This window comes from Cyanidioschyzon merolae, chromosome 19 (assembly GCF_000091205.1).
Source record: "Cyanidioschyzon merolae strain 10D DNA, chromosome 19, complete genome".
Classification (NCBI taxonomy): domain Eukaryota; phylum Rhodophyta; class Bangiophyceae; order Cyanidiales; family Cyanidiaceae; genus Cyanidioschyzon; species Cyanidioschyzon merolae.
Genome location: NC_010145.1, coordinates 212,271 through 232,861, shown reverse-complemented (window position 1 = coordinate 232,861; position 20,591 = coordinate 212,271). Strand labels below are relative to the sequence as shown.

The window sequence follows — 20,591 nt, the reverse complement described above, 5'->3', positions numbered from 1 at the left end:
CGAATCGAGGAGGATTTGCTCGAAGCTGAGCGATGCGATTCAGCAGACTTATGAACTCTGAAGTATGGATCAGCACGATCTTTCTCCAACTGCCAGGGAATCCAAATCACAGCGCATATATGAGAGTACACGAGTCTCACTCGATTGCTGATCCATATCGTACCAGTGCATAGCTCCAGTCGGGAATCCAGAGCCCTCTCTCGCCGCCACTGATTCTTTTCATCGCAAGCCTTCTGCGTTCCAGTACCATGGCGCCGCGAAGGTCGAACCGATTACTACCTCGAGCGCTCGCTTCATGCAAAACCGATGGACGCTCCGGAAGCACGAGACGTTTCCGGGTGCTCGTTGAGACGCCCAAGTCTCCGCGCAGAATGTGCTTGCACGCGTGGCTGCTCGGGGAATCACGCCGTTGCCAGCCGCTCACCTGCACCCTCGTCGCTACCTGACGATGCTCCGCTTCCCGCACACCACGTCGTGCATCAGGTTCCGTTTCACATTCATCTTCTCTACCCGTTTCAGCGTGCACACATTCTTGTGATGCGTATACGTCGTTTTGAACTCATCAACGGGAGCACGTACCGCATCGATTCCTGCACTCGGTGTGCGCTCTCGCGCAACGAACACGGGTACGTGCTTTGCGCGCAGCAATACGTCGAGCGCCTTCGTCCTCCACCAAACGATGCGACACGTCTGTCGATGCTTTGTCCAACTGACTGACCACGTAGGCGATTGCACGCCAGTTCGGCCTATACAACCGAAACCGTTGGCGGCCCCAGCGCGGTTCGCTGTGCCCCTGCCCCAAGATCGTCCGCATGTGCCGCATGGTCGCTAAGGCGCACCCCGGAGCAAGCGTGCAGGGCATCCACTTCAGCTCTGCATCCTGGGGACTGCCTCGACCGCGAATGAGCTGTTGGGCAATCCCGCCCGTTTGGCGAAAAGTAGGCGACCACACGATTTCCATGCTGCTGCTACTGCTGATCCTTTCGGAATACTCGCGTGTTCCTGGTGTGCGAACATCGATGATCCCTGTTAGGGCGCCCGTGTCCAGGTCTGCACGCTTCTCTGAATGAAGTCTCATTGAGAGCGACGAGCACTCGTCCGTCCCGTAGTAACCGCTCGCTTTTCATGATGTAATCGATCGCGGGTGTGCGTATGAGAGTGTGCGCGTCTCGTTCAACGTACGACGGTCTCACGGAGCAACGTGCTTTTGCGTCGTCCACCCGTGCCTCTTCATTACCGTCGGTATCGACGGTACAGAATCTTCATATCGTGTGGTTTTTTCTCTGCTTTTTCTGAACGGAACTGTGGAGTGGAACGGATTGAAAACGAGCAAGGCTTGTAGGTGGCGTCTGGTACGTTCTCGTTTTGGAGCGCAGTTCTAGGAACAGGCACTACGAGACAGCTGATTCATGCACTTTATCGGATTGCGTTGCCTTCAGTTAAGAATGACGGCGGTTTGCGCAAGCAAGCCATAAAAAGCTCAAAACGTTTCGCGACTTTCCCCCGAACCTAAAGTACACAATTGCTTGGTTGAACACCTGCGAGAAAAGCAATCGAAACAAAAGCGCGTCCTCGAACAGTTGTTCCAGAATCCACTGCGCTGACTACATACGAGACTGCGATCACCGCTGCTCATCGATTAGAGACACGCTCCACCGAGCCTTGACCAGTTCTTCCTTGGGAACTCGGAGCCCGGTCAAGATGCTGAACCTTCCGTACACGTAGCCCTGCCACAGGCAAGCACTGCGAAGCTCAAGTCGTTGATAGAGTGTGATTGATGGATTGCATCAGGTCTCTCGTAGATGCGTTGAGATATCCATGGAGGTCCGCTAGGTGACCCTTGACCCTCAATGTATGCTTCGGCGTATCACAACCCTCAGAGCAGTACTTCCCCCACAAATAGACGATAGAGCGATCGCATGTCTCTCGGAGCAACGAGCACACCTACTGCCGGCGCTTGCTTCGACGCTGGACGCTTCACAGCTACCATCAGAGAAAATATGATAGGTAGCACCTGGAATTTCAAGGTCTGCTGCGACATCATGAACGCGCTCACCTTTTACGATACCTATCGGGTTTCTGGGATTTCGTATCATCAGTGCAAACGGTCCATCGATGAAAAAACGCTTCGCCTCGTTAAACGCCATTAGAGAACTTTACAACTTGTAGGTTGCGTCTCTGGGCGGCGACTGCGAGTTCTCGAAGAGCCACCGCTTGGAGTCTTGTGGTTTCTGAACCTGCACTCGTCAGCGAAACCGAGGAGGAGGCAATAGGTTCTGCTCAGTGATCGAAGACACTTTTCACCAGTCTCCAGGAACGGTAGCTTTCCAACGGCGTCTCGTGTGGAACGTGTGTCCGCATCCTGCGCTATACAGCGAAGCCAAGGGCCCCGCAATAGCTCCTTCTCCTGGATCGAAGAAAGCTCTCTTCAGTCATCAGGAACGGTAGCCTATCTACTGAATCCTATATCGAATCAGGCCTGTTTCTGCTGTGAACGCCGCCAAACTCCGTGCTCTCCCCTGATCGCCGCCGGTCTTGATGCATGTCGTCTGCACCTGCCGAGAGACTCGAGCCGTGGAAAGATCTGCTCGCAGGAGCAGTCGCAGGCTGTGCATCGAGGTTTGCTGTTGCGCCCTTAGACGTGCTGAAAATACGTTTCCAGCTCCAGCATGAGCAGCGGGTGCTGCAGGCTTGGGGTCTCGGGGATGCCCCCGCGGTGCACGCTCGCTACACAAGTGTTTCGCAAGCTTTTGGCCGCATTATCAAGGAGGAAGGCTGGACAGCACTCTACAAGGGGAACGTCCCCGCCCTAGCAATGGTCGCGCCCTATGCAGCCGTTCAGTTTGGCACGTTCTACCAGCTGCGGCAGTGGTGGAACCAGCTCAGCGAAGGCGATAATCGCAGCTTGCAGCGATACATGGGGGCTACACCCTCTGTCATCTTCGGAGCGCTTTCCGGGCTGGTTGCGAGTGTGACGGTATACCCATTGGACCTGTTGCGAACGCGAATGGCTGTACAGAGTGAGCCGCGTCTTTACACCGGCCTGGTGGACGCGGTTCGGACCATTTGGCGGAAGGAGGGCTTGCGCGGCTTCTATGCTGGATTGGGGCCAACGGTCATTGAAATTGTGCCATATGTTGCGCTCCAGTTTTACATTTATGAGCATCTGCGACATTACCAGGCGCGTAAGAATCTAGCGCAGCGTTCATCCGGATCAGGTGCCCTATCGGAGCACGAGGCAGTCAGGAGCTCGGAAAGTTTCCTGATCGGGGCGCTCACAGGCACGACAGCAAAATGGTGCACGCTACCGCTGGATAATGCACGCAAAAGAATGCAGGTTCAGAGTATCACCGATGGTCCACGGGTTTACAGAAACACTGTGGACTGCTTGTGGCGCATTACACGAGCAGAAGGCGTACGCGGCCTGTTTCGGGGCGCGGTGCCTAGTCTGCTTAAAGCGGCACCTGCTTCGGGGGTCGCCTTCTTCGTGTATGAGTGGATGAAGAAGCTGTGGATATCGCCTGTTCGTACGTATGCTGCGCAGCCGGACGTTCCCTAGTGGGCGCATCCAACCGGGTGCACCAGACCTTTATCCTGAAACGCGCCTATGCCACGGGATTGCGGAGGCGTTTCAAGGTGCACCCTGAAGGTGCGGGCATGTCAGCCATGACCTGTACAGCTATTCTGGTTGAACGATGGCTCAAGCAAGAGTTCAGCTATCGGGATTGGTATATCTCTTTCGCTTGAATGCGAAAGGCGTATTCGCAACCCACGGAGAACGTCAGCGCCGGTCGGAGAGGACGATAGCCATGGCCTCCGGTCGGTATCAAGCCTGCCGACCCTGAGTATCGCCCAGATCGTGGCACATGTTTACGAGGCACGCGCTGCCGGTCGTCGTTTTTTTAAGAGACTGCACCAGCAGGAACGTTCGGCATGATGCGTGGACATATCTCACCTGAAGTTTATCTCGGACACCGAGAGAGCATCCGCGAACGCTTGGTGAACAACCTCACGGGCCCGATGATTGCATCGAAGGACTCCAACGTTTCGTTTTTGCATGCTTGAATGTTTACGTACCTGAACGCAACGGATCGAGCGCACCAGGTGCCGCGCTAGGCAGCAGCACTCTTCTCATGCAGGCCATGACAAATGCCGCGTCCTTTCCTACTCAAGGTGAAACCTGCCAACGCCAGAAAAGTTCTCCAGGTGTCCTTACCAAGTCTTCGATGATGCTGAATGGGCAGCTTTTGCGTGCATGCCTCGCGTTGTACACGGCGGGGGACGATGCAGATGCAGCCGAACCGCCGGTATCTCTCATCGTCATCGTCATCGCCATAGAGTCTTGGCTGCAATCCTCTAGCCTTTCATGCATCGCGACGATATCTGCTGTCCCGCTGAAACAATAGAACGCCTTTGCGACTCGAGCCACATCGTTGTATCGCCCGCAAGATGGCTCGTTTACTTATTATGCAGTGTGCGCGGGCGCTGCACTTGTATCTGCACAGGGCGTTGCTCGCATCGTCAAACGCCGAGGTTTACGCTGAGCCTGAGGCTGCGACGCCCTCATTTACTGGTGCTGGCACCGATCGACGGTGCTCTATATGCAGCATCGTTGCCAGCAGCGGCATGGTGTTCGCTGGTGCCAGTGCCCTGAGCCTAATCCGCATCCTGGGACGCGCAATGCTTATCAGCATCTATGCAAGTTCCGAAAGACGCACAAGGGTTGCGTGCGAGCCAGTATACAAAGTTCACGCATGAGATCTTCCAGGTCGTCCCATGTTCGGTTTACACACCTCGATCTATGCCACTATCTGGACAGCTTTGTGAAAGCGTAAATCGTACGCTGCTTGCCTCGGCACACACGTAGGTCTTCGTCCATGAAGATAATATCCAAGAAAGGCCGTCCTGGCTGTCCACCCTGGAGCCTGTCGTAGAATCCCTCTACGGGGATATCGAGCTTGAGGCCGCCCAGGTCGAAACGCCCCGCGACGTCCTTAGCGCGCAGCGTCACCCGCTCCACCAGCAGCTCCATCCGTGTCTCGCTCACCGGCAGGACGCGAGAGACTGAAACAACGACGCCGTTCACCGCCGGAAAAGAGTGCACCTCTGCCTCGTTGACGAGCTCTCCAAGGTCCATGTTGATGGTTTGGGTGATCACGCCCAAGTTACCGAGTGGTGTCGCTGCTGGCAAGTAGAACGGATTGATCTTGTACAACGGTTTCGAGCAGTACACCAACTGCCACTTTCCATTAATATCCGCCGACTCTAATGGAGACACAGTCGGTGACATGGACTCCAGCTGCGTGACCAGATCTTCTACGAGGTTACGCTGAGCGGTACTCGCAAGATCGCCTCGTCCCGTCGACGCAGCGAGCTGTAGCAACTTGAGTTTCGTTTGGGCGATTTTCGCCTTATCAAACACAGCAGAGCGCATCGCCTCCGCTGGTGTCCTGCGATACGAGTCCGAAGGATAGTCCTGGTCGGCTGCATAGCCGCTCGAGCCGTCTGCGCCACCCTCAGGGCCAACTGGACCCGATCCAGCGTCACCAGGCCCGTTACTCATGAGGAGCCCGTTCTTCGCACGACCCTTACGCATGCGAAACGCAGTTCCTTTAGACCTCGGAACAGCTCGCAAACCGCTACGTGCTGTAGACGATCTCTGGAGACCAGAGATGGATGCACTACCGACACAAGTTACAAAAAACAGTGTCATTTGCCAGAGTGAACGCCAAACTCTATGCGACAACAACGCAATTGCGTCAGCGGCTTCCGCGATGGGGCAGCCGAATCCGGAAACGCCGTGCAATGCCGCCGTCTGCGGCGCGCCGAGTACCAGCAACCGCAGGGCGCTGCACTTCTTCAATGATGTAGCATCTTTGCATCGTATCGAGAATCTCTCGGTGTTCGATGGATATCAGCATATGGGGAAGCATGTATCGTTACGTAATGGGGCTGCAAGTTCCAAGCGCTCGGCTCTGCTGTCTCCGGATCGCAGTACTGGAGGAGGCGCATGAAGCGCTGCTGAGTAGCATATCAGGTTGGCTCCGGGAAACGTGCCGGTGAAACTTGTAGGTTCTCTGTAGCAGGTAGTGTTTAGGTCTGGACTTTAAACCGGAGCGCGGCGACCGGAGTCAAGGTTCCGTGGCTGGGCGCAGGCGCGCGCAGGCGCCAAGTACGTTCTCGCTCGCAACGACAGGTTCTGCAGCTCTGGCACCGGGCGATGGACAATCGCGCGGAATCCCGTTCCCGTGGAGGCGGAGAAAGTGCGGACGTGCGTTAAGAATTTGCAGTATGGAGGCCGACCTCGCATGATCCCGTAAGATCTGTTTGCGGTTTGTTTGTGCTGATCGCAGCGGCAATGAAAGGCAACTCTAAGTAGCATTGGCACCGACCTCATGCGTGAATGAATGGGTGGAGAATACCATGCCTCTGCGCCAACAGTTGCTTCCAACAATTCACCGCAATAAGCTAAGCTAGAGGCGCGACAGGTTGCTTTTCCGTGCATATCCGCCGATGCTTATGCAAACCACGATGGGTGCAGCAATTTATAGAACCATAAAGCCAAACCATGTCCTGAGCGGAATGCGCTCGGGGCAACGTTTTTGCATGTCGCTCCGCTTGAGAGACGCTCGTTCAGCATACAGCCATAAAGCAGACTGGTACTTGTCTCATGGGACGCTGCGACGGATACTCCAAGCACACCGAATAATTCTTCGCGGCACTTGGGCGATGCGTCCGAAAAGTTCTTCCGAGGCAGCGGATCTAGTGCATATCCAGAGCATGTAATAAAGCGCCTCGGTAGACGCTCCTAAGTTTCCCATTCCCAGACAATTCGCTTGCATTTACAAACTCCGCATCTATCTAAGGCCCTTATGGACGCCAATCCTGCCCCCAAATGTCGTTCGAGAATCATACGGCAGCGCATAACCGTGCAGCTACCGGACCACAGCAGCAACGCCACTACCAGCTGCAACGAGCTCTGCGGTCACCTAGGCGGCGACGCTTTGAAGTTCTCGTCAAGTTTCGCTGTGTTTCAAGAGCTCTCACAGACCACTGTCCGCAAACCGCCACTTGCGTGAAGCTTGGTCGAAACAACTCTTTTGAAAGTGCCCAAAACCCCGATCACGGAGAGCTTTTCTGCACAGAGGCGTCGCAGCGAAAGCGTACCGCAGTGACGTATCGTAGCCGGCAGTCGGCATCTCGGGCGCGCGCCATGGCTGCAGGCGCTGCAGACGCCCTGCCCTTGCACCAGATGCTTCGCAACTGAAAGCGGTCGCTCGCTACTCGTCTGAGAGTATCTGGCTTACGCTTGCTGGCTGGCGGTGCGTCCTGAGCGCTGGAACGACAGAGCGGCTTCTGTGCAACTAGAGAACTCGTTCTCGAATGCACGCTGCACACTGCATTCCTTCCTCTCCAAGCGGAGTCTAAGTTTGTCAGCGAAAAGCAGCAACGCCGTGCCCAAAGCATGGAACGTACCAAGAACTCGGAAGCATTCGGAGCTCAGCATAGCGACCAACAGCCAAACGAAGCGGCTGCAGCTGAGAACCTTGGACCGGCGCTTCCGAACGAGTCGGTCCGTGGCGCACTGGTTCTTTCGTACCTCATTGAAAGAGGTTATGAACGCTCGGCGCGGGCTCTCTGCAGCTCTGTTCGATGCTGCGACGCACCAAAGGTAGATTTGGTGAAAAACGTTGGTTATAAGAGCCTCGCGGACCGCAGACGCTGGACAGCAAGTATTCTGGAGGACGGAGACATTCATAAAACGGTACTGGAGGCTGGTATGTGGCTCGCTGAGCACACCAGTCACGCTGTGTGCTTCTCTGGTGAACAGATGGGCTTTCCCGTGACTTTTCCTGCTGTTTGGGAGCCGTTTGTCGCAATTAAATCTCTGCATCCATGGTTTGCTTTCCGAGCATGCCTTCAGCAGTACGTTGAATACCTGCGAGACGGAAAGGCAGCCCAGGCGATATCATATGCACGACATTACCTGCGCGTTGCTCTGTGGGAGCAACTGCTACCGACGGAGACGGAGCCCGACGCTGGATCCTGGATTGAGCTTCTCGAGGATCACCTCGTCTTACTGGCGTTTACGAATCCCGAAAAGAGTCCTCTCGGAAAACTCATGGCAACTGAACGACGTAAGGACATCGCGGATGAACTGAATGCTTTGGTTGTGGCATGTGAGCGCAACCAGACCGGTCTGGGAAGCGCGCTCGAACGGATGTTGCGCCATGTATGGGCGATGAGCGCTCTCCATGAAGAGATGCGAACCAGCGATGCGAACGTATTCTGGCAAGAAATAGAGGCAAAAAGCTTCTCAGAGTATATGCGGCAACCCGATCCTGCGCTGTGAAAGAAAAGATAACCTGTGAACTGGCGGTACCAATCTGCCTCGTGCATTGTCTATGGATCGGATACTGCAAAACGCGCTACCGAGACGTCGAGCATGATGAGTACCAATCTGCCTCGTGCATTGTCTATGGATCCGATACTGCAAAACGCGCTACCCAGCGTGACGTCTTGCAAGAGGCAAAAACGGTACCACCAGTGCTGCGAAAACGCGCGTCGCAGGCATGTATCTGCGTGTGCGCGCGACACGGATGGTGCAGCAGCGACGTCATTTTTCTTTTGCTTGACAGAGCGTTTACACAGACCAGGGATCCTCGATTCTGCTTTTGATATATCAACGATCGGAAAAGGAACGGTCGTGTCTCCTTCTCCATGTTCCGCCAACTGCACTTTCCCTCTGACGTACTGGTCATTTGGTACGATCCATCGCTTGCGGAACCTGTCGTGAGCATCCGCAATGGTGCACGAGTAGCGCCTGTACGCACGCAGCACGAAGACAGACCAGCTTTGCTGTACCACTGAAGACGTCAGCTCGGGGCAGCCAGCAGGTGCATGGGAATCGCTTGCCTACCGGGAGCTGACGCTGCCGACACCTGCGCGAGGCTCTCAATATGCTCACGAGGCGATGAGGATGCGTCCAAGCAATGTTTCTCCCCGATGCGCAAATGCGACCGGAGGACTGGGATGGCGTTTCGGCCCCTCGAGAGACGCTTCGGCATACCGAAAACACAAGAGCAGAGCGTTCCCCATGGTTTGAAGCTACGTCGATCCAGCGATACTGCGGATGTTGAGCATGCATCGAACGCTAGCTGCGGCGGACCGCGGTTATCGAATGCGCACTGTTGCAACGCTGGCGAGCGGCACGCAGACGCTGTTGCTCTTGGATTCCGGGTATCCGGGATATTCACGTCTACAACACGGATGGGGTGGGTTGGATCGCCATTGACTGCGTCTGGTGTCTCTCGAATCAGCAGAAGAAGACATGCCGTGCGCTTTTCTAGCAGCGCTGCCCACTGAATCTGGGGGCACCACACGACAACGTATCGATGTGCAGGCCTGCGTAGTGACGCTCCAGATCGTTGACAGCGGTACGTTCTCGGGAGAACCGGCGCATAACATCGCGCGAGACATCAAAACCACGGGGGAGAGTGTCAGTGGCTCAGTCGGTGTCACACTTCGTGTCTGCGTGTGTGTTCGCAGAAACTCCGCTCTTGTGGGTCCGTCGCGCGCAGCCTCCGACTAGGTGGGCATCACGGGAGCTGTGTTCATCGACAAGGCCAAACAAGCCATAGCCAATGCGCCTTCATACGTCTCGTTGCCGCCAATGAAACCAGACGCATGCACAAAAGTGCAGCCCCGGATCCCGGTAACCTTTTCAAGCGCAGCGTCCTGCAATCCACGCCACTCAATCGGCAGGGAAATTCGGTTCTCGAAGGAGTCCGGCTTGTTCACTGCTTGAACGCGCCACATCCCGCTATGATCCCTGTAAAGCACAAAATATATCTCTCCAAGCGCTGAATTTTCCGATTCTATATCGTAGAGGTGCGTTTTCCACGGACACCACCGCTCCAGGTAAATCATGCGCCCCGACGCGTGAGTCTCAAAGCGTTTGTGGAACGCCTCGAGTACCACTGCTCGGGCCGGTAACCACTGCCCGTAGAGTCCACGCACGTACGCCACGAACTCCGTACCCGCCATTTCCATGGCCTGTTCGAAGCGTACAAGCTGCTCCTGTTCGCTCTCATCGACGTTCCACGGAGTATTCAGTCTTGAAATTCGCATCGGTAAGGTGGTGTTGTCGACATAGCGCGGACGCTCGTTCGTTGCATCGATGCCATTGTCGTTTCCGTCGATAGCCTCGATGAACCCATCGTAGACGCGCGTATACAACAATTCGAGCACGTTCTCATCACTCGTGCCGGTGATCTGCCGAATCAGCTCCCTTCCAAAGTGTTTGTAGACCAGGCCTGCCGAAGAAAGCCTGGTTTTCTTGGATGTCGAGAACGTATCCGAAAACGAGCGTTGGTGGTGATCGAACCGCAAGCGCTCGGGATCATACTCCGCTCCAACGTCAACCACGCAGTCCAGTGTAGCCAGGAGCGCCGGATCCCTCGTTCTGATGATGCTTGCGTCACGAAACTCAGGTAGCAAACGTAGCATGTAACAGGCAAGCGCTTCATCACAGTGAAAAGTTCCAGAATGTGTTCCAATGGATCGCGACGTCATTGCGCTGAAACTCTGCAGGCTGCGGTACAAGGCCGCGGCGCGCTCAGCAGACAGCACACCTCGCTTTGATGAACGTCGCCGCTGGTTCGCTGGAGCCGCACTCTGAACGACGAGTCGTCGGAGTCGAGACCACGACGTCTGGGAAAAACTTCGTTCAGCGTGCCGCCAGCACCCAGACGCTGACGCCTGTGTCCCGCCACGCGGGTATTCGATGCAGGGAGCGCGGCCCGCGAACGATGAACTCCACGGAAACACGAAACCAAGGCCTCGTCCTTTCCGGTGTAAGGTAGCGAGGAAGATTTTCGGGGACAGCAGTGCCATCCGTCCGCTGACGAGTTCCTATACGACCTTGCACCGTCGACAACGCTCCCTAGTGACTGGAGTGGACCCTCTACGAGCTTTGCGCTACACTTGCCGGCTGCGGTGACGTGTGCGTCCAGCACCGGCGGGCGTCGCAACGCAGATGCTTTGCGCGCGGCAAAGTACGCGCGTGGAATTCTTGGCTTCTGAAAAGCGCTGATGCCGCGCTCATTGCAGTAGGAGTAGTTCGTTTGCCGGCTTGCTTGTGAAGATATGTTGATCAGAGACCTTGTTTGGGAGCAGGGTCAAGGAAACTCATATAACGCGTGGGCTCGATGCGAGAGCCTTGAAGCTTGACTTGGTGCAGCGATGGTAGATGCGTATCACCCGGTGCCTCGCGCTACGCTAACGCGTGGGGAATCGTGGCACCTTTCCCGGAACCATTGCCTTCTTGGTAGTTTGAACAGTGATTGAGCATGCATGTATGTTGCTGAGGTGGTTTATTTCTGAGTATCAGGACTGGTAGCTATGCATCGCTACCAGTGCGCAGGGCATTGCCCGTGGTTGCACTTTGACGAGGCTGTTGACGAACTCCGGAGAGCACGCGCCTTCGCCAGTGCAAATGCTTGGATGTTCAAGGATCTCGTATACGTTCAAGTATTACTCAGAGATGAGTTTCTGACCCCATTGGCTCGGTAGATATTCAATGTCGTGAGAGTCAACGCAGGTTCTCTTTGACTGCGCTGCTATTAGAAGCAGTAACGAGACTTGCATTCCAGGTATGGAATTCAGTTCTGTGCATGAAATGCAAGATTTTTAGCGAATTGCTTACCAGGGAAGGGTGCGCTGGCTCTCGAGTGGGACTCGCCCTACGCATTTCGTCACGCACAGCTGCTGCATGACAGCTCCGGACACCAGGAAGGCAAGCACAGCGCTTCGGTGATGGATAACCGGGGCATTTGCACACGCATGCAGCATTTGTCAAATGTGAAGCGGCCGGGGGCAATAGAGTGAAACCTTTGTCAGGAACGGCACCTTTCTACGAGATGCCTTCGACAGGGAAAGATGCTCACGACTGATTCGAGCATCCACGCGGGGTCACAGCTTTGCGGAGACAAGTCACGTGTGCGAAGAACAAGTTGGTTGTTTCTATTCTTGGGACAAATTAAGGAAGTGGAGACACTTAGGCATACGTGTTGATCTGGTGCATCGTTTCCCGAGAACGACTTCCACGACCCGCCAGATGAGTTCTACGACAACTGGTCGCCAGCGGCCTCGCGACTCGCCTTGTCAAACCGTGGACATTGTATTTGCGAGCGAGAGATGGCGCCTCGCACAGTGTACTATGACGTATCTGCGACCGCGCTGCAGTGCACCGACATTCGTGGCATTCCAGAGCGACTCCTCCATCAACGTTTGAGAGAAGAGCCTTGTTCTGTTGGGACTTATTGAAATCTGACTGCCCTGCTGAGCGCAGTAGCCTAGCGAAGCATCCTGCTTCGCGTTTTATCGGCAGCATACTTTCAACTGAAGCGCATGTATGCCATGAGCGCCCCTCATGCGAAACTGGCGTATGCGTGTAGAGAGGCTCTTAATCCCAGGATTCGCTTTTATCGCACGCAGCGAGAGCGGACGTCGGGCCCCTGCGCCGCTGCAGAAACAAGGACGGCGGGGCCGGAATCCACCCGGCTTATCCAGTTGAAGAACGGCCTCCGCGTGAACTCGAACGCCACCTGCTGAGTGTGCGATCCGCATCCACTCAGACAAATGTGCGGTCTGGGCCCAGGGATGCGCTCCCAGCAACGCTTCCGAGTGTTTCGAGTGGTCCTCCCCCGAGCCCAGGCAATGGCGCTATTCCACGTCTTCAATGGTCAACACCAGCGCTCAACTGAACAGAGACGAGTTGCTGATCCGCGGTGTCGCTGTCGCCATCACCGCTGACACTCGAAACTCACGTTTACGTTAATGCATAGCCTGTTGACGAGGTACCACGGGTTTGCAAAAGTGAAACGCGCTCCAGCATTCATGCTGCTGCACAGAGGATTGCTAGCACTCGCCGTAAATAGCACGCGCAACTCGCTGAAACGTCGACAACGCGTACTCTGGATCATTTCGGTGATTACAGATATGCGCAACGGAGAACAGGTCACGTGAGGGATACACCTCGGCAGCTTTGGTTCGCCACAAGTGGACCGCATAGTTTCCTTCATCGAAACGATACGCCTCGCGTGCTCCTCGCCGGTGTGCCCTCGCGTAGAGACGCGGGAGACCGTGCACTGGATCGTCTGGCGCCCAGGTCGGATAGTAGAAGGAACGCGGGCCTTCGACGTGAAGCTCCGCATCGAAACGGTGTGTACGAGCCAACACGTACGGTATGGTGACGCTATGGGTTGCCCAGTCCTTCTCTTGAAATGTGGCATAGGTAGCAAGCCAGCGATGAAGAAACGATGCATTAACGGGAGCAACAATGACGGCGTTGGCAACACCGCCCGGGTCTGGCCAGCGCACCGATGGGGTATTCCGCACCTGCTCTCGTCCGAGCGTCACCTTGTACTGGGTCCGCAGTGGTGTGAAATCACGTAGTACCAGCACATCCATATCCAGATAGATACCTCCGTGCTGGATAAGGATGAGCAAACGTAGCACATCGGCTAGATGCGCAAAGTGCTGCATGCTCACATTCGGCAATGGATGGAGCTCCGTTATCGGAGAGAGCGTTACGTAGGGAAGGGCTCTTTCAAACCAATAACCTTCAGGTCTGTACATGTAGTGGAGGTAAATCGATCTCGGCTTGATCACCTCATGCGCGGCCTTGACCGCCAGATATTCGACGAGCCCAAAAGGTCGTTTTCCAAAGTCTGGCGTCAGGCCATGAATAAAGTGGACAATATTCGGGATGACGGTTGGCGGCTCCTGCACCGGCACGGCGGACGCGAGCTCCACCTCGTAGCTAAAGTTCAACGGCGCGTAAAACCACTCCGGTTTCCAGTAGTCGGGGAGAAGTACCTGCGGCGGAATGCGCAACACGCAAAACAGTGCGACGAGCATCGCCAGAACAAGCAGCCAGAGACGCATCCCTTTCCAGTTACCAGTCGACATCCGGTGGTATTTGCGAAACCAACCACGCAGCAGTGAATGACCAGTCGAAGACTCCTGAAGAACTGTCGGCAACATGAACTTCAATTGTCTGCTGTTGTGTAGCCCTAGTAAAGGAAGAAGCTTGGGAATGCGGCTAAAGTCGGACTCACGTCGCATGGAGTCACCTGGGGTCCCGCTCCTTCACAGTCGTGCCAGGCTCCGGCGTCTAGTCCCGTTCTGAGCCAAGCCCAGGAACCAACGAAACTGCCCAAAGTCTCGTATCTGATACCGATGATAAAGAAGAACAGGTTCAAAAGTTCAGTTTCTTTGAAAGCTGCTCGAGTCAAGCACCAGTAACTGGACTGGCGCTGGTAGCCGTCGCAAACCTCTGCCTGCCGGCGTTCTGAAAATCAATCCAATTTTGAAAATCAGGCAATGCCTCTGGAGCGCTGCAGCCGCCACCTGTCCCAGTCGAGTTGCCCGCGCCTGCCTGTTGCCCATCGACAGGTGGACATGCAACGCTCTGGGGAGAAGGAACAGCGTCCGGGACACGTATGAGCTGGCGTGGACGTTACCGAACGGCTTGGAACGGAACAGGCAGGGATTGAGTTTTTGCGGAAAGGTATTCGGGAGTGCGGGGGCGGACAGTTGGTCCGAGCTGACGTTTGAGGCAAAACCAGTGTTTTCCCTGCCGATCGCTGTGACTACATGAGTGTAGCTTACCTCCAACTTGAGTTCCCCAGTGCTCCTGGTGGAGCATTAAGCACCTACTGGACGTTTCGGGGCAGCCTTTTGGTTCCCTGTTAATCGTTGTGACTACTTGAGTGTAGCTTACCTCTAACTCGAGTTTCCCAGTGCTCCTCGTGGGACAGTACGCACTAGCGCTGGCATAGGAAGCGCGTGCATCAGGTTCAACTCAGTAGCGCGCGTGTCGAGTGCCGCTCCGACACATTCGGCTGTAAAAGCGAGTCTTGCAGGGAACGGGGTCCAGTTCGGTTCACGTGAACCCAACGTGCAACCTATCGAGGTATCGGGGTCTCTTATTGCAGGTACCTGCGCGTCCGCCGCTTGCTTTCACAGAACGAGCCTTTTCGTCAAGCAGATTCAGAATTGAAGCCGAATGTACTTACGTTTACCATGGAGAGTATCGGAACGAAAAAGGCACGGCGGCATCCAGAATAAGCGTCTCGCGTGCTTCCCTGCTATTCCCTGCCTGCACAGAAATGTGACGACCTGCCTTTAAGGTTTTCTCTGAAGGTAAACCGCAACCATGCGCTGTGCTCATGTGCACGCTACATGCCGTCTCCGCTGCTTCAAAAGTCTTCTCCACCGATATCGGAAGAAGGAATGCGTAATTTTTGATTAATGAAAACATAGCGAATATCGTTGCAGAAACAGTTGATGCATTCCGCTTGTCCACTGTAGCCACACAGCAGGCGGCTGCTTTTGCAACGCTGCCAACCTTGCTTCTCCACTTTGCGCAGCAAGCCCTGGAGCAGCCCCGAAAGTGCAGCTGTTCATTTGTGATCGCACGTTGCACAATCTATTTTTGTGATAGGTTGCGATTTCCAGGACGCGCTCCCGAATACCCGAGCTCTGGGCGTCACAGCTTGTACACAGGACGTAACGTATGGTGCCTGCGACGCCGTTCACAATAACGCGCCTGACGCCACTCCGACTACCTGAACCGCTCGCTTTGCCTTGCTTCCTCTTTCATAAGCAGCATCCCAAACACATTGCTTATTTCCTGATAAAGTTCGCAGATAGCAGAATTCGCATTGACCGCATCGAGCGCGTCACTTGAGGCACCGGTGGCCGACGATGCTCCAGCGCTGCGCTGTGCAGTGCCCGAGAGCTGCAGTGCTGCTTCCGACAGGGTTCTTCGAGGGAAGCGCATGCCACTGCCCGCGTTAGCACAGTGGGATAGTCGCCACGTTCATCTCAGTGCTTGGGACGCTCTTTCCAGTGGTTTTGGTCGTGACGAACCCATTCCGCTGTGGATCGACTGTGACCCCGGACATGATGACGCGTTTGCGCTGGTGCTGGGGGCGCATCACCCTCGCCTGCGTCTCCTTGGTGTATCCACAGTAGACGGAAACGGGAGCGTAGAAAATACAACTCAGAACGCAGCCCGCATCCTCAAAGCTGCGGGCGTTCTGGGTGTTCAGGTCCACGCTGGAGCTGCAGGGCCGCTTCTGCGACGACAGCAGTACTATGACTGTCCATCGAGTGGAGACGAAGCGGCATCCTCGGCACCAGCACCGCATCCGGAGCACATTCATGGTGCTTCTGGAATGGAACTTGCCGATTCCGATGGAATCTGGCCAGATAGGAGCTTTGGAAACGAACTTGTGAGTCATAAGCCCGCTGTACCGGCCATGGCGGAAGCTATCTGGAACGAGTATGCCCGCTTGAATCCGAGCGCACCGCTCACTCGGAACCAAACAGTCCAAACGCTGAAGTCAGGGTGTGCCGCTGGTGCTATTTCCGGTACAACCAGCGAAACAGACGGTACTAAGGATGCATGCTCGATAAGAAGGCGGATAAAAGTAGTGACTTGTGGCCCTTTAACAAACGTGGCCCTACTGGTATCGTTATATCGGGAGCTCATTCCGCTAATTGATGTCGTTGTACTCGGTGGAGCGCTGCTTGCCGCGGGTAATGTTTCACCTGTTGCAGAGTTCAATATTCGACATGATCCAGAAGCGTTCCATGTAGTGGCCACGGCGGGTATTCAGCATGTCGTGCTGATTCCACTAGAGGTCACCCACAGCGTTCTCGCCGGAGAACACGTTATGCGCGCGCTACAAAGCGTTCGGTCTCCGTTTGGCAGACTCATGACTGGATTGCTGAACTATTATGGTGAGCGGTATCGACGAGCTTTCGGGTTCGAGGCCCCTCCGTTGCACGATCCGCTTGCTGTCGCAGCGGTGTACGGTGCAGCAATGGGTAAGTTTGCGATAGAGCATCATCGGGTGGATGTTGAGTTGCACGAAGGCACGCTCTGTTACGGTAAAATTGTGGTCGACGTCTGGGGTCATACGCAACGGCCGCGGAATGTGTATGTCGCACTTGCGGTAGATACCGAATGGTTCTGGTCGGAAATGTTGGCTGCAGTCATACGTGCGAACGATCCGTCACCCTTGTGATTGTCGTGCTGTTTCAGGAGCACGGGCGACGAGGTTTCCGCCCAAGCACATGGCGCTGATCAGAACGCGTTTCCTCTCCCGATCGCCTGAGGCTGTGTTCACGACGCATCCTTGCTGCCGATTAGAGATGCGACATCTGTGTTGTTATCACGTAGAACAGATATTTGCGAATCGCGCAGACTCGGGACTCGTTGCTTCCGTTTAGAGGCTAGGGATCGATGCCCAAATCAGGTAGAGCCGCTCTCTGATACTTGTGCAGAATTGCGCAGTAGTAGTTCCTTGGAGCCTGAAACCAGTACATGCAGTTCGGATTCGGAACCCGTGCGCCTTTCAAGCCTTGTTGGTGCAATTAGCCCTCTGCGCATCGCAGCAGCAATGACTGGGTGGTAGCTTTCCTGCATCAGCGAAGTATACATCTCTGCGAGCATTTGCTTTCGTTCATCATCGTTTTTCAAGCCAAAACATTCCTCATTTTCGCGAAATAGACGCCGTTTGACAACTAGACGGTATTCCCGCTCCAATTCGGGGTCGACGTCTCCAGATGCGGCACTGGCACTCACCATTGCATGCAAACGAAGGATTTCATAGAGTCGCCGCACCTGCGCCGCAGTAATACGCAGACGCTGGGCTAGCGTCTTCAGCTCGGAGCGACTCGGGACTGGGCTAGATGCGTTAATCGACTGCGCCCACTGTCGAGAAGCATCATCGCTTGTAAGCAGCTTTTCCAAGTCCACCAGATCTCTTACACAACAAAGGGCTGGCGCTGGATCTTCGATGCTGATTTCGAGAACGCAGCGACCGGTCTGTTCAGAGACGCAACGAGCTCGTTCGTAAAGCGCATGCAAGAAACGCGTACCGTGCCCCGCTCTCTGATAGGGCGGCAGAATCAGCAGTTGAGCGAGTCTCCATTTCTCGCGGTGGGGATCAAATTCTTGTAGCTTCTCGATTGCGGGGAAGCGGTAGACTGTCGCAAACCCTACAAGCCGCTGATCGCGTCTGGAGCGACAAAGGTAAATCATCCACCGCGGATCCTCATCGTCAATGAACGAGGCAGCTTCGATGTAGAGTAGTGTTAGGAACTGCAGACGGCGATGCAGCGCACGAAGAGCCGCCTGTGCGGGAGACTTGTTTTCTGAACATAGAACGCCCTCGGAGATGATAAACGTTTCGTTGTGAAGGTCGTACGTGCTAATGGTTTTCAGAGCTGTTTCGAGCGGTTCATTCGCATTGCGACTGCATTGTCGAAACGCCTCGTAGTCCGTTGTGTAGCCACCGCACTCATCGAGCAGCGATTGAAGCGTGGACATAACGGGTGTGACCTCTTTGCTAGGGTTCACAACTGCTGTGTACTTGAAATTCAGATAACAGTGCAACGTGACCGCGTCATAGACCTGGTACAGGTTGGGCTCGAGGTAGCCCCTGATGCGCTCGTTCGGAAAGATTTGATGAGTGAACGAAGGCTGATAGAAAGCGCCGTTCACAGCGTTGTCCTCTTCGTTTAGGACAAACTTAAGTTTCCAAACTTGGTTTGCGTGAACCTCCGGATCGCTGCAGGCGTTTGCCACTGCTTCGGTACCAGCTTCGCGGGGATCACTGTCGTTTGGAGCGATCAGTGCTTCATCTGGTGCTGTGGCACGTCGAAGTCGCTTCCTAACTGCTCCCCGCGCTGGGCTCGTCATCTCTATAGCGCGAATACGAGGAACGTAAAGAATCCCTGAAGGTTGCCCGCGGAACACGTCCGGATACACGTAGAGCGCAGCTGCCTTGGCAACTGAAACAGCATTGTACAAATTGTAGCTGCGCTGCCCGATTCCCGCGTATTCTGTAGTATCCATTGAGTACAGGGCTACACTCGATTCCCGAGGAGAGCCACTGTGCCCGAGAGACATCCTGTTTTTTTGAGCTGGTGAAATATGGCAGCGTCTGCAGTGGTATGAAGCTTGTCATGCTGATTCCGAGCAGCACGCACACGTGCGGTAGAGTTTGGTACATTCGCACGAGAATGAAAAGGAACGGTTTCCACCGAATCAACGCTGTTGCACAAACTAAAGCCCGAGTCTCTTGCAGTTATCATGAATACTAGCTTTTGCGGGCTTTTCTGTGACAGCTTTCTTTCACTCTGTCGTATCTCCGGTATTCTGTAGGCTGATTGCTCATGTCCCTCTAGCCCCGGAGGCAGCGTTCGAACGATGTCGCTTCCGGCGTTGAGGTCGGGATTTCGTTGCTTCCGATTGTTCGTGACGAATTTCATGCATAGACCGTCGTTGCGGTGTTTGCTTCGCTTGCCTGTTGCATCTTTTCTGTAAATAGCCTGGGTGTACCGTTTGAAGCAGTGACAATGTAGTAGAGTCAGGCGTTCGCATCGATCCACCACATGTCGTCTGGTTGGTGCCCTGTGGCACATGAACGCTGGCTTCAGCGCTCGGTGGATACCCTTGAGGGGTACAGGAGGCTCTCTTAGATGCCTCCCTCCGCGTCCGCGCCCCCTGCTATACCGAAGGATGACGGGCTTCATCTAAGCGACACCATCCACGAGTACCCTGTCCGCTTCTCTTGCGAGCGCAAGCTGTCCCATTTGACACGGGATTTGTGAAACGCGAACTTATCCATGGTAAATCCAGTGCCGGAACGAGAATTCGGGCTGGAGAAGAAAACAAAAAAGTTCGATGCGCCTTCGCTCCCTTCGTGCAAAAGATCGACACTATCTCCACTGGACGTGATCGCTGCGATGACTCGAATCCGCATCCAAGCCTCCTTTTCATGTAAGCAGAAGAGACGGGAGCCTCCGGGAGCGTATGCCCTGAGAAATGTCATACTGCTGTGGCACACTGTTTCTTCGATGGCCAGGAAGAGATCAAGATTTTTCATTTGATCGGAATCGAGGTTTTGACGTGACAAGCTCTGTGAACTTTCGGAATGTGGTCGTCAGCAAGTCATCAAGGGACGGCCTTGCTATTTTTCCTCGTTAGTCTAACGGCAAGAATTGCTCCGCCCACGAGTTGTCACGGAGCAGAAAAAGCAGATACTTGAAGAATACACGATTTCAGCTTGGAACCCGTAAGGGAAAAAGAGCGACGGGTTGCATTCATGGATTGAAGACTAATAATATCCGTTCTTGTACGCAACCTTTTTTTCCGGAGCGTCTCGAGTCGTCTTGATTCCGGTGACGTTACGAATTCAAGCGGCAGAGCGTCATAGAAGCCGTTCCGGAAAGACGATCGAGAATCCTAAATCACGAATGCATCCTCTAGACATTAATTGCCCCGAGAGATCCTGTCCAACGGCCAAGAGGCACGAAGCAGGTTTCGGGCCTGCACGAGCATGAGCCAAACATACCGGATGCGACTCGACTTCTTCTGAACCGCTACGCTGTCGTACGCCTGTTGACTACAACGTAGAGACGGATGTTCCGCACCTGCCGAACGTCCGCACGCCGGAGAGGGATTCAAAGCGAGCGCCAGCGTCTCTTGTCCGCTATCCAGCTACCCT

At 54.8% G+C, this 20,591-nt stretch overlaps 7 protein-coding genes across 7 annotated transcripts, besides 2 other annotated features; 3 read left to right on the top strand and 4 right to left on the bottom strand.

Annotated features, from left to right (window-relative positions):
• Window positions 1–2,542: 2,542 nt before the first annotated feature.
• Window positions 2,543–3,559, top strand: CYME_CMS091C (probable mitochondrial carrier protein; the record flags this gene model as incomplete). The annotated part of the gene is made up of 1 exon (XM_005538709.1): window positions 2,543–3,559. One exon carries the CDS (start codon window positions 2,543–2,545, stop codon window positions 3,557–3,559), a length of 1,017 nt encoding a protein of 338 aa, XP_005538766.1.
• A 1,248-nt stretch (window positions 3,560–4,807) lies between these two features.
• Window positions 4,808–5,713, bottom strand: CYME_CMS090C (hypothetical protein, conserved; the record flags this gene model as incomplete). The annotated part of the gene is made up of 1 exon (XM_005538708.1): window positions 4,808–5,713. One exon carries the CDS (start codon window positions 5,711–5,713, stop codon window positions 4,808–4,810), a length of 906 nt encoding a protein of 301 aa, XP_005538765.1.
• A 1,752-nt stretch (window positions 5,714–7,465) lies between these two features.
• CYME_CMS089C (hypothetical protein, conserved) lies at window positions 7,466–8,353 on the top strand (the record flags this gene model as incomplete). The annotated part of the gene is made up of 1 exon (XM_005538707.1): window positions 7,466–8,353. The coding sequence occupies one exon, from the start codon at window positions 7,466–7,468 to the stop codon at window positions 8,351–8,353; it is 888 nt and encodes a 295-aa protein (XP_005538764.1).
• Window positions 8,354–9,588: 1,235 nt separating this feature from the next.
• Window positions 9,589–10,896, bottom strand: CYME_CMS088C (hypothetical protein, conserved; the record flags this gene model as incomplete). Its single annotated transcript, XM_005538706.1, has 1 exon — window positions 9,589–10,896. One exon carries the CDS (start codon window positions 10,894–10,896, stop codon window positions 9,589–9,591), a length of 1,308 nt encoding a protein of 435 aa, XP_005538763.1.
• Window positions 10,897–11,093: 197 nt separating this feature from the next.
• Window positions 11,094–13,744: a sequence feature (possible transcribed region).
• On the bottom strand, window positions 12,922–14,130 carry CYME_CMS086C (hypothetical protein, conserved; the record flags this gene model as incomplete). Its single annotated transcript, XM_005538705.1, has 1 exon — window positions 12,922–14,130. The coding sequence occupies one exon, from the start codon at window positions 14,128–14,130 to the stop codon at window positions 12,922–12,924; it is 1,209 nt and encodes a 402-aa protein (XP_005538762.1).
• Window positions 14,131–14,387: 257 nt separating this feature from the next.
• Window positions 14,388–15,228: a sequence feature (possible transcribed region).
• Window positions 15,229–15,848: 620 nt separating this feature from the next.
• Window positions 15,849–17,102, top strand: CYME_CMS084C (hypothetical protein, conserved; the record flags this gene model as incomplete). Its single annotated transcript, XM_005538704.1, has 1 exon — window positions 15,849–17,102. The coding sequence occupies one exon, from the start codon at window positions 15,849–15,851 to the stop codon at window positions 17,100–17,102; it is 1,254 nt and encodes a 417-aa protein (XP_005538761.1).
• A 227-nt stretch (window positions 17,103–17,329) lies between these two features.
• On the bottom strand, window positions 17,330–18,781 carry CYME_CMS083C (similar to histone acetyltransferase; Hat1p; the record flags this gene model as incomplete). The annotated part of the gene is made up of 1 exon (XM_005538703.1): window positions 17,330–18,781. One exon carries the CDS (start codon window positions 18,779–18,781, stop codon window positions 17,330–17,332), a length of 1,452 nt encoding a protein of 483 aa, XP_005538760.1.
• Between the last annotated feature and the right edge of the window lie 1,810 nt (window positions 18,782–20,591).